General features: G+C 33.0%; 1 protein-coding gene across 1 annotated transcript; it reads left to right on the top strand.

The window, feature by feature from the left end:
* The first annotated feature begins 1,814 nt into the window (after nucleotides 1–1,814).
* On the top strand, nucleotides 1,815–5,246 carry RH1 (RNA helicase 1). Its single transcript, XM_078986373.1, has 9 exons — nucleotides 1,815–2,038; nucleotides 2,163–2,397; nucleotides 2,480–2,737; nucleotides 3,279–3,418; nucleotides 3,686–3,863; nucleotides 3,947–4,134; nucleotides 4,514–4,718; nucleotides 4,835–4,940; nucleotides 5,028–5,246. The coding sequence occupies exons 1-9, from the start codon at nucleotides 1,908–1,910 to the stop codon at nucleotides 5,117–5,119; spliced, it is 1,533 nt and encodes a 510-aa protein (XP_078842499.1). The 5' UTR covers nucleotides 1,815–1,907; the 3' UTR covers nucleotides 5,120–5,246.
* Nucleotides 5,247–13,026: the final 7,780 nt, after the last annotated feature.

The following is a 13,026-nucleotide window of genomic DNA, read 5'->3' as shown; positions in this document are numbered from 1 at the left end:
AATATCAACAGGGCATTCTGGTACAGGGGGCATACCGTAAAAAAGGTTATCGGGAAACTTAGCTTTAACTTTATCACCCAAGTCATCTCTATCTGAATTGGTTTGTAGGTCGGTTATATCTAAACATACATTAGCAACATTAACATAATCCCCGTAAACATGCTTTTTTTCATTTTTTTGATTCTTATTTTTTTCTTTTTACTTTTATCTACCACACGCCTATTCATAACTTTAACTTCTTGTTCGGCAACATCATCACAACGACCACCCACATCATTAATATATGTACCAACATCATCATCACCAACATACTTGTAATTCTCAGGATCCACATAGGTGAATAACTAACATTAACATTTTCAGCAACATTGTGGAACTGAGGTACACTAGGAGTATTGAAAGTACCTATCGAATCGTTGCTCCCTTTATAACTGCATACATTACCAACCGACTGATTTCCACTGTGACCACCCTCATTAACCTCATTTACTTCATCAACCACCACAAACACTTTCACAGCCTTTCCTCCACTACATTTGATTACATTTATCAACATTCTAACATCCATGCCTTCAACTATAGCTATATAATAATTTAATTCAGGATGATGGAAATGAAGACTAATTCTATATTTGTCTAACAAACCAATTTTGCTTCTCACCAAAGATAGAAAATCACTATAACTAATATACTCAGAAAATATCAAAGCAAATTCAGAAATACCTCCCTGTGGACATACATATTCCAGATTTGTTCCAATAACTTGTCGTCTCCCATCGGTTACAAGACAAACCAAATATTCAATCATTTTTTAGAGAGAATTTTAAAGAGATTTCCTAAACAAATAACAGCTAAACTGATAATTTTCTACAAAACTTTTTATATAGTAACATTATTTCGTAGTCAAACCAATTGATTTCATAGTCAAACTAAAAAAAAAAAATAAAAAAAAAAATATGCAATTTCGCAGATGGAATACAGAGTAAATCGCGGATGGACACAGTCCATCTGCGATTTTAATCGTCCAATGCCCTATATATAGAGAAAAAAAATTAAAAAAAACAAATCCACCTGCGAATATACAAGTTGCTAAAGCACACTTGTGCTTTAGCCACTTGTACATTCGCAGATGGAATGTGCAAATCGCAGATGGGGCTATTCAATCTGCGAAACCCATGATTATTTTTGCAAATTCGATTTTTTTGGCTATTTTTGTAATGTAATTAGTGTAAATGACTATTTTTTGTTATTTTCTCTAAAATTTATATTGATTTAATAAACTTTTGATATATAAATAAAAAAAACCATTTAGTTATATATAAATATATATATATATATATATATATATATATATATATATTTCATATGTTTATAATTTTAAGGTTTTTTTTTGTAAAAAGAATTGTAAATTTAAAGGTTTTTTCACAAATAATTCACGGTAATTTGGAAATATGATATTACAAATAAAAATGACAAAACCAACAAAAAAATTACAAATTTGGGGCATAAACAAACAAAAAAATTGTTAAAGGGTAAAACCGATATTTTCGACTAAACTTAAAACTTTTTATAAAATTATTCTAAATCTATATTTTCAAACTCATGACCATTCATGTTTTCCAAACATTTTTTTTGTCATACATATATCAGTATTTTGATGAATATCTTTAAAAATATTCTTTTATAAAATTTACAAAAATATATTCCTTAGTGTAAAATTACAGGCCCAAACACTTTGGGCTCCAGGGTACCGGCCCAAAAACTGGGATACGACCAGGGCAGGCAGGCAGGGCCGCTCTACTCGGTTATGTTAGCGATCTCAGGGCATCCGGCCACTGTAACTCTGTAAACTGCAACCTCAAAACCATCAAGGTTCGAAGAGCTTCATCAGCTTCTCTTTTGCAACCATGGAAGAAGAATCAAAAGAGCAGAAGCTTGTGAAAACGAAAGTAGCAGCGTTGCCATGGATGCGAAGTCCAGTTGATGTTAGTTCGTTTGAAAACTGCCCCCTCACCCAGCTTCCATTTCTCAATCCAAGGTAACAATCATCTCTCTCATTCGATTACTTTACGCTTTTATTTATTCCGTATTAAAGACTTTTCAATCGACGAAACATGTCCAAAATTGTTTCTTCATTCCTGTTTCTCTGAATATTGAATTAGTCTGGAGGCGGCTTTGTGTAATAGCGGAATCGATTCGCTTTTTCCTGTTCAAGTAGCGGTTTGGCAAGAAACCATGGGCCCTGGTTCCTTTGAGAGAGACCTCTGTGTGAATTCACCTACAGGAAGCGGGAAGACATTAGCCTACGCATTGCCAATTGTACAAATGCTTTCATCTCGTTCTGTTAAATGTCTTCGAGCTTTAGTGGTTTTACCCACTCGTGATTTAGCGTTGCAGGTTAGAGATATCCTTCCTTCAGATTTACGTAAAATGCTTTCATGAGTGAATCAATGTAAAGAAGATCAAATTTATTTGTTAGGTGAGGGATGTTTTTGCCACAATTGCCCCTGCAGTGGGGTTATCTGTTGGTTTGGCTGTAGGGCAATCTTCGATATCAGAAGAAATTTCAATGCTTATTGAGAGACCAAAACTTGAAGCAGGTATATGTTATGATCCACATCATCATCATCCCATTGAGTTACAGAGTGCTGTTGATATATTAGTGGCAACACCTGGAAGACTAATGGATCATATTAACAACACCAAAGGTTTTACACTCGAGCATCTTCGTTTTTTGGTAAGTTTTGAGGGGTAAATTTGTCATTTAGGCCCCATATCTTAATACTATCACATGACTTGACAGAACAGATTGTACTGTGTTTGGTGTGCACTGGATTGATACTGATGTTAGTGGGACAAATTATCCTTTTCCTACCTAAAAAGTGGAACAAGGTGGGACATGGACTTGCTCTTGAGCTCTTGTATGTGCAAAAGACGTTAATGCCCTCCTTATTCTCATCATTGAAAATAGCCCCTAGAAAACTTGTCCAGACTTCAATGAACATTTTTTTGCATATACTTATTTTTCCGCTTGAGTTTTGTTTAAAAACTTAACAATTCATGTTGTGTTGGTAATTATACTATCCTTGAGGGGTAAATATGTAATTTAGGCCCTGTTTGTTACATGACAAAATAGAACAAGTTGTAGTGCGTTTAATATGCATTGGAGTATTGGATTGACATTGATGTCAATGAGATAAAAATTGCAATTTTTGACATGGACTGGCTCTGTATCTCTCGTGTGTGTAAAAGACGTAAATGCCCTCATTATATTTCAGGTAGTTGATGAAACGGATAGATTGCTTAGAGAATCATATCAGTCATGGCTTCCAATGGTTCTTCAATGCACCAATTCTACCATTGATAGCTATTTTTCCAATCCTTCTACATTTGGTTCCTTGAAGACTATAAGGAGAATGTAAGTGGCAATTCTTATACTTTTCAATTAACCAGGGACCATTTCCGTAGTTTTCTAAACTACATGGAGTATTTCTAGTAACTTTGTGAAACGTAATGACAATTTCCGTAAATTTTGTATTAGGCAAGGATCACACGGACCATTTCTGTATTATTTTCTAATTCAGAAGGGTCCATAACTCCATTTCAGTAATAATTTGATAACACAAGAAGCAGGGACCATTTCTACAAATATTTAATAATATAAGGACGAAACTTGTAATTTCAGTGGTGTAGAAAGGGGATTCAAAAACAAAGCTTACCCAAGGCTTATGAAGATGGTTTTATCCGCAACATTAACTCAAGATCCAACCAAACTTTCTCAACTTCAACTGCATCATCCTTTGTTCTTGACAACCGGACACATACGCTATAAGCTTCCAGAACATCTCCACTCTTTCAAATTGGTATATAATAATAATATTTTATGGGTTAAAATTAAATAATAATTTTACAAATTTAAATTTGGTTTTTTTGTTCTATTGTGAAGATATGCGAACAACAGATGAAGCCTCTTTACCTTGTTTCCCTTTTGAAAAATTTACAAGGGGAAAAGTGTATTGTTTTCACATCGTCAGTTGAGTCGACTCACCGACTCTGTACTTTGCTTAAGTTTTTTGGAGATTTGGGAATTAAAATCAAGGAATATTCGGGTCATCAACATCAAACCTTGAGAAGGTAAGTTTTAGAGTAAATTACACGAATGGTCCCTATGGTTTAGGGTAATTTGCGCATTTGATCCCTAATTTATATTTTTAATTCGGAATGTCCCTATTGTTTGTTTTTGTTACGCGTTTGGTCCCTGTCATACATAAAAAGACTATTTTACCCTTGATTTTTTAATCTATTTAAATAAACACACCCCAACCCCACCCCTCTCACCTTACCTTACCTTCCCCATCATTTTTTCCTATTTAAATAATAGTCGTTTTGGGTAAGACAGGGACCAAGTGTGTAACAAAAACAAAAAGTAGGGATCATTCGTGTAATTTACTCTAAGTTTTATTCATTTCTCAATTATTAATTCATCTTATTAAAATATTGTTTTTTTATATAGCAAGACATTGAGGGCATTTAGGGAAGGGGGAGTACAAGTGGTGGTGTCTTCTGATGCGATGACACGTGGCATGGATGTGGAAGGGGTTAGAAATGTAATTAATTATGATAAGCCGCCATACATCAAGACATATATTCATCGTGCTGGGAGAACTGCAAGGGCTGGGAATTCAGGGCGTTGCTTCACCTTGTTACACCAAGACGAAGTACTTTTTTTTTTATTTTTTTTTATTTTATTTTAATTATTTAATCAAAAAGACCAAAATACCCTCGGTTCAATTCATTTGAGAGATTAATTCCGTTATTGTACTTATTGTTTCAGGTGAAGCAATTCAAGAAGCTTTTGAAGAAAGCCGACATTGATTCTTGTCCTGTTTATACACTTCCATCTGATTCGATAGAATCCCTCAGATCCACCTATGATGATGGTAATTTTACAAATTTGCCCTCGGTTGTTTGATCCTATACTATGTTTCTTTAGCTTTAACTTTGGTGTTGTGTTTTTGTGTGTGAAGCTTTGGAGAAACTAAAAGAGAACGTTGAAATGGAAGCTTCTAAGAAACGTAAGCTTGGATTCAAGTCTTCAAGCAAGATGAAAAAACGCTGATTTATGCTTTAAAATATATATTGTTGTATTGTTATTATGTTTTATGTTTTTTTTTTTAAAGGAAATTTTGATTTTTGTAGCAACAGTTTTTTCATTATCTTTAATTGATTTTTGGAAGAATTTCATATATGCCCTTCTTAAACATCAAAATATTATATTTACCCAACTTCTCAACGACATTTGCATATTACTTTCACCCCTCATTGGGTTCTCCTTGTTCTTTTAGACGAATATGTTAATTCATTTATTTAAATAATTTATTATTATTATAAAACAATTTATTTAAGAAAAAGTTGTATGGATTAACCATATGCGGTACCAAAACAAATTAAATAAACTTGTAATTTGTTTTCAAAGAAGTTATATGGTGCAATCTGGATACTCAAAGTATTTATCAACTGTAATAAACTCCAATAAAGTAACATATTAAGATGAAACAACTAATTCAATACAAAGAATTAAAATATCGAACCACAAGAAGCCCAAACTATTTTTTGCAACAAAAGGTTAGCTTATTCGTGTTAATAATATACTAATAAAATTTTAAAATAAGCATTCTCAAATGGAGGACGCAAAACATTTGAATAGTGGTGAAACTAAAAAAAATAATAGTGACACTTATATTTTAAAGATATTGCATATAAAAGAATATTTTTTTTACACTACGGGGCTGAATGTTATGAGACAGACCGGTCACCATATAGATCCGCCAATGCTCAAACACCTATGATGACCAATAAGTGAGTGAGTCGTCTAGGGATAATATTTTATTTGAAATGAATATCGATATAAAAACCTTTAAGTTTTTCAAAGAAAAAAAGTAAAAACTAGACAAAAATTCAAAAATGGTCCCTGTGGTTTTCGAAAATATTAAGTTTAGTCCCTAAGTTTAAAAAAACCTCACAGATGGTCCCTGTGGTTTCAAAACTTTTAACATTTGGTCATTCCAGCTAACTCTGTTACCATTTAGCCGTTAAGTTAGGAGCATTTTTAGTATTTCACTACACAGGGATCATTTATGAGGTTTTCAGTTATTTTTTTTTAAATAAATAAATAAATACAATTTAATATGCAGCACCTCTTTCTCTCTCTCTCTCTCTCTCTCTCTCTCTCTCCTGCACACCCTCACACTTAAAAATCAAAACCATGGCTTCCACCATACCTACACTTCTACTTCCCCATTTCCTCATCTATTTTATTCTTTCCTTTTCATCAATCGAAGCTAGCATCTATGGTAACAAGCATTAATGATAGGGAAGTGAATTCGAAGAAGCATACGACCAACAATTTCTTCTGTGAATTTATATATTGTCTCTTCTTTCTTCTAGTTGGGTTATCGATAAAGAACAAACCCAACTTCGTAATGATCTTCATGATTTTCAGACTCTTGATGGGCTTTTGATTTCTAGTTTTGAAGTGAAATGATCAACAGTTCTGCATTTTATCTTCTTCATGAGATTCTTCATCAAATCACATTTTTAGCCCACCATCCCACAACACCCAAATCTTTGCCTCTCATCCCCTTCACCCTTCTTTGTCACTTTCACGTCTCTTTCTCCCTATGAAACTTTGAGGTTCCAACGAAGACCATATCAAGCACAGTGGAAATAGAAGTAACAATGTTGTGGGTGGGTTTATGGACGAATCTAAGCAAATTTAGGTTTAGGTTTCAAATGTCTGCTTGTTTATGATTGGTACTTGATAAACTTCCGAAAAGAATTTTCAGATCAAAAATTGTTTCAGATTAAGTTTAGGTTTAGGTTTTAAATTAGAACTCGATTCAGATTAGGATTAGGTTTCAAAAATCAATATTCAAGTAATTGTTGTGAAGGAGGATGAAGGGACGATCAAATGAAATTTGATTCAGGTTTAGGTTTCATATCCGAAATCGCACCTGGTTTTTGATGTGTGAGTCATATGTTATGTTCTTACCAGATTGAGGTTTTCACAGAAAAGATGCACCATATTTTCCGGTGAGAGGGTGGTATATATTGTTTTTTGATTCTCTTGCAATGGGCAGAACTCCCTTTCTGGCTTGAAAATTTTGTTCGCATAGGTGTAATGGTAGAAAAAGTCAGCTTGGAATCGATTGTAGTAACAATGATAAATGGATTGCAGAGATCGATTGCAAAAAATCTGGCTAGGATTCGGTTGTAAAAATCGATAATGAGTGTGTGTGGAGAGAGAGAGAGAGAGAGGTGGGACCCTTGCATATTAAATTTTATTTATTTATTTATTTAAAAAAAAGTAACTGAAAACCTCATAAATGGTCCCTATGTAGTGAAATACCAAAAATGCTCCTGACTTAACGGCTAAATGGTAACGGAGTTAGCCGGAAGGACCAAATGTTAAAAGTTTTAAAACCACAGGGACCATTTGTGAGATTTTTTGAACTTAGGGATTAAACTTGATATTTTCAAAAACCACAGGAACCATTTTTGAAGTTTTGTCATAAAACTATCTTACCCCACCGTCATTTTTTGATACCTTAAAGTTAGAGCTTTACAAGATTTTTTTTAACTACCTTTGCCCTTGCTAACTGCTATATTTGTAGGTTACTATGACATAAATTTCGCAACAAAAACCCTTAATATTATAAATCTTTTACATTTTTATCCTATATATATATATATATATATATATATATATATATATATATATATATATATATATATTTGTTTTTCTCATATTATAAATATTCGTGCAGAAAAAATATAATTGTACATGAAAAAATATTTAACTACAAATTGTATTTATATTTTTTTAAATGCCATTTCTTTTATATAAGAGTTTTTCCTATTTATACAGTTTAAAATATAAAAATCAATGTTCCAAAACTCGTTAAACATTTCTAAAGCCGCTGACTAGTGCCTAACGAGTATTGAGTCTAGGTGGAGTGTACATTGGAACCGATTTCCAAAGCCATCGACAAGTTTATTAAAAGTTATAATAAAATAGATGAATATCAATAACAATTATATATTTTTTTTCTAAAAAAAAGTCAAAATTTTCAAGTTTTTCCGATTTTGACCGATTTTGAATTTTTTTCGATTTTAACCGAATTGGAGCTGATTTTGACTGCTTTTGACTGATATGGATCAATTTTTGTTGATTTTGACTGATTTTGATAGAGCTTGATTGGTTCCGAGTTTTTTTTTTTGTTTTTTTTATTGATTCTTAATTAAGTGCATCGGCCCCAACCCGATTCCGATTAATCGGCTGCCTAGGCCGAATTTTGTAACACTGATAAAAATACGTACTTTTATGTTTTCAAAAAGTATAAATATAGTTGTAGAGTATAACTATATTTTTTTAGAAATATTAATATTTTTTTAGAAGTATAAATATGTATTTTTTTATTATTTAACATATAAATACATACTTTTATGTTTTGTAAATGTAAATTTTTTTGTTCATATAAACATGTTTTTTTATTGATATACCTCTATATACATAAAAATACATATTTATACTTTTAAAACCCATATTAATATTTCTAAAAATGTAAAAAAATAAAAATATACGTATTTATACTTCTAAAATATATATTCATATTATTAAAAACATATTTTTATATTTTAACCTTATAAATAAGATTAAAAAACCCATATATAAAGACCATCGTTATCTTGTGTTTGTTTATTATTAAAATCAATTTTTGTTGATTTTGACTGATTTTTATATTTTAACATCTAACAAATTGTGAATATGATGTTTAAGTAAACATTTTCGTATATAAATACATTTTCTCCTAAATAAATATTCATTTTATTAATTGTTAGCCGTACGCGTTATAGACTATATAAATCTTTTATCACCGCACGATAAAATTTTGTTTTTGATAAAAAGTTATTTATGATAAAGAATCTTTATAAGAGTTGTAAAAGTCATTATGAAAATTCTGTGGGTATATACAAAGGGGTAGGCTTTAAACAAGTTACACATAGAATACGTTAGTTTTTTTTTTATCTTATTCTTGATTATTCATTCCTGCTCATACATTTATCATCGAAGTATATTCTTAGATTTCGATTTAAAATTACGGTATAATCAATACCAAGATCGAAGGTATTTTCCAGCCTCTGACTTTCTCGATGATCCAGATATCCATCGTTATCTTGTGTTTGTTTATTATGACATACGCTTTGTCCTTTTAAAAATCGCCTCACTCCGAAGTTCAATATTGGCGTGCAGTTCAATTCTCAGCCAAGTCTTATTTCTAAGTAATATAATAGGAAATAATATATATGATATTAAAAATGCTTTCTGAATTTATTTTATACGTAAGTGTCCCGAAGGTGCTAGTTTAATAGTTTTTAACTCCTTTAATCTTAAAAAATAGTTTCACCAATAATTATATATTTAAATATATTTCCAAATTTACTAATATAATAAACTATTATCGATATTATAAATATGTTCAAATTGTTAATCGTTAATAAATAATATTTATAAGCCCGAACTATTTTCACCAAAAATGATACATTACTTAAAGATAAAAAAAATATTATAATATTATTAATATATCAAGAAAAATTAGTTATTAGTATATACTTTTGGTTGACAGTCAAATTAGTATATAATACAAATAGTTTACCAAGACTATTATCAACAAACGAGAATTTCTAACATGACCTAAAATGATATATATATATATATATATATATATATATATATATATATATATATATATATATATATATATATATATATATATATATATATAGACTATTATCAACAAATGAGAATTTCTAACATGACCTAAAATGATATATATATATATATATATATATATATATATATATATATATATATATATATATATATATATATAAAAGAGTACGATCAAATGAAAACACCTAAAAGGTTGAGAACGCGAGAACAGATTTGGACCATTTAAATACTTAAATCTAAGGTCATTATTGAAAGGGGGATTTATGAAAAATTCTTAAATTGTTGGCATTAAAATGTAACTTTTAAATGGTCAGAAGGACATAACAAGAATTTCAACTTTACCTATCTCCTAAAATTTCTCACCCACTCACATATTTCCTTTAATCTTCTCGTGTATATATTTCCACCTCTCTCTTTTTAGGGTTTCATAAAACTCACGTCATCATCGATTTGGGCATCACCTACAACCCACCACGAAGATCTGTTCCCCATCATCATCTTACACCGCAACCATCATCGTCGCACATAGCTCCAATCAAGAGTGACGACCGAAGATGACTGTGATAATTGGCAATGGCGAAGATGACTGTGACAATTAGTAATGACGAAGATGACTGTGACAATTGGAGATGGTGAAGCAACGACATTTGAGGCATATTGCGGTGGTACCCGGGTGGCCCAACGACCAGACCAAAAGCAGTAAACCACAGTGTTGGTGTTCATGCCATTCTACAGGTATGCTACAATGGATTCGTAGGTTGATTCTTTCTCACCAGAAGTCGAGTGGATTTAGTGGATGGAAAGAGGCGCATTGTTCACAGGTACGCTTTTGAAATTTTATTATCCAAATACAAATATCTTAACACATGGCTACCCAGATTTGGTATTTAATCGAAAATCATGGATCACTCTCAACAATGGTACATTTTTGTTTAGAAATTGGCAATGGTCTTTAGTTTGCTGAATGAATGGGAACCAATAGGGCCAAGAGGGTTTGTTCGTGAAGAAGAATGGAAGATTTTGACAGCCAATTTGAAAGGGCGCCCTGCATTTGAAGCTGATGATCAATCTGCTTTGCTATACTTGTTGATTACAAAAACGAAATGGATGAAATAGGTTTTTTCACGGGTATTAGGCTGGATTGGTTGATAAATCTTTTAATTTTGCAGATAATCAAGTGCATGGTCAAAATGTAAATCAGAAGTCAAGGTTTCGAAGGTAAGTCACGTAGATTGTTACAATTGTATATGAATCAGTATTAAGGATTGATTAACTGTTAATGATTAGAACTGTTAAATCATAGTAGGTAAACCATCCTTGTGATTTTTGTCTTATTCATTGATGTATTTTGTGAATCGATATTAAGGATTGATTAATTGTTAATGATTAGAACTATGTTTTTTAGATAAAAAAATCAGTTGTAATCTTAAATGAATACAATATCAAATGTCTCATTTGTAGTTAAACATCAATGAATAGAAGTATATTATAAATGCATGATTTCATACCTTAATGATTTATGTTTTGAACAAGTGTAATTTAGAGCTTGATGTTTCTAATAAGGATAACCGTAAAGCATGGAAATTGATAGTGTAACGACCCAAAATACGACCCAAAATTTTTTGTTTTAATAATACTAAAAATCACATCATATATAATAAAACCACGAAATAAGCAACTCAAATGTCATAGTACTGTGTCAAACAAATATGTATCAATCATAGTAACATCCAAAATAAACTCCCAGGATAAACTGAAGTTGTGGTATGTGCGATGCCATCAACCCGAGCCCTTCCCTTTGCTTGCAGAACTACCTGAAACCAAAACTGAAACTGTAAGCACGAAGCTTAGTGAGCTCCCTCAAACTACCACACACCATACAATAACACATAAACACATATTGGGCCTTGCTCACTGCATTAGAACGAAGTCCGGAAACTGCATCAGATCGAAGTCCGGAACTAACCAGGACCTTGCCCTCTGCATCGGACCGAAGTCCAGAAACTGCATCGGATCGAAATCCAGAACTGACTGGGACCTTGTTCCCTGCATCGGACCGAAGTCTGGAACTAACTGTATCGGACCGAAATCCGGAACTGACTGGGACCTTGTCCCCTGCATCGGACCGAAGTCCGGAACTGACTGCATCATAACATAGCATAAACATATCAAATAGCATGAACACATATATTGCATACTGCATCGGACCAGGGTCCGAAACACATAACACAAGACATGCTTGAATCACAAAGACATCAAGAAATCTAACTACTGCATCGGACCGAGGTCCGAAACTACTGTTAACTAAACGGACTGGCATTGTGGCCGTAGACCCGTTCCTACTGGAAGGAAAACTCACCTCGTAATGCTTGTTGCTGAGGTGCTAACTCTAAAAGTGGTTGACTGCTGCTTCGGAACTATCCGGCTACAAATCCCAAAAACACTAGATCAGGTACTTATAAATGTCCTCAGGGCAAAATGACTGTTTTACCCCTGGTCAAAGTCAACTTCCAGTTGACCGGACTCGCCGAGTCAGGGCGCAGACTCGCCGAGTCCCTCCATTACTAACTATGACTTTAACTCACCAAGCCCCTTCCCCACTCACTGATTCACCCTGAACTCACAACTCGAAGAAAGACGGGGGACTCGCGACTTGACTCGTCGAGTCCGAAGAACAACTCGCCGAGTCCTAGCGTGCAAATTTCATACAATCGATTCTAATCCATTCCAGAGCATCCAACTCGTAGATCTAAGCTCCTGGGATCATTTGAACACGTGAAGATGCTAACTTCCCGTGTAACTAAAAAGGAATGAGGCTATTTCACTCAAACTCTACTTTAATCGGAAAAACTCATCCGACTCGCCGAGTTGTATGAGCAACTCGTCGAGTCTAAGGCAATCTTCATCGGACTTGCCGAGTCGCTCATCCAACTCGCCGAGTCCACGACTATCTTCATATGACTCGCCGAGTCAACCTTGCGACTCGCGGAGTCCATTTAGTCGTTTTTCCATACATACTTGATTTAAGCCATGCAACGGCTCCAAATCATAGATCCAAGCTTTTAGAGCATGCTTATCACGTAAAGTTGCAAACTTTACGTGTATGCATGGCTTTAAAGGCTTCAAATGCCAAATCTTGGCTCTTAATCGGGTTCTAAGCTCAAGAGGGACCTCAATCACGACCACAACTGAAACTTTACACTTCTATAATACAATGAGGGTCCAGATCTGAA

This window comes from Lactuca saligna, chromosome 3, assembly GCF_052625555.1.
Source record: "Lactuca saligna cultivar CGN05327 chromosome 3, ASM5262555v1, whole genome shotgun sequence".
NCBI lineage: Eukaryota > Viridiplantae > Streptophyta > Magnoliopsida > Asterales > Asteraceae > Lactuca > Lactuca saligna.
The sequence above is the reverse complement of the archived record's forward strand: the minus strand, read 5'-3'. Positions and strand labels throughout refer to the sequence as shown.

Coding starts and splice junctions, on each gene's coding strand:
- RH1 (XM_078986373.1), top strand. CDS start 1,908: ATGGAAGAAGAATCAAAAGAGCAGAAGCTTGTGAAAACGAAAGTAGCA. Junction 2,039..2,162: donor CTTCCATTTCTCAATCCAAG/GTAACAATCATC, acceptor ATATTGAATTAG/TCTGGAGGCGGCTTTGTGTA. Junction 2,398..2,479: donor CTCGTGATTTAGCGTTGCAG/GTTAGAGATATC, acceptor TTTATTTGTTAG/GTGAGGGATGTTTTTGCCAC.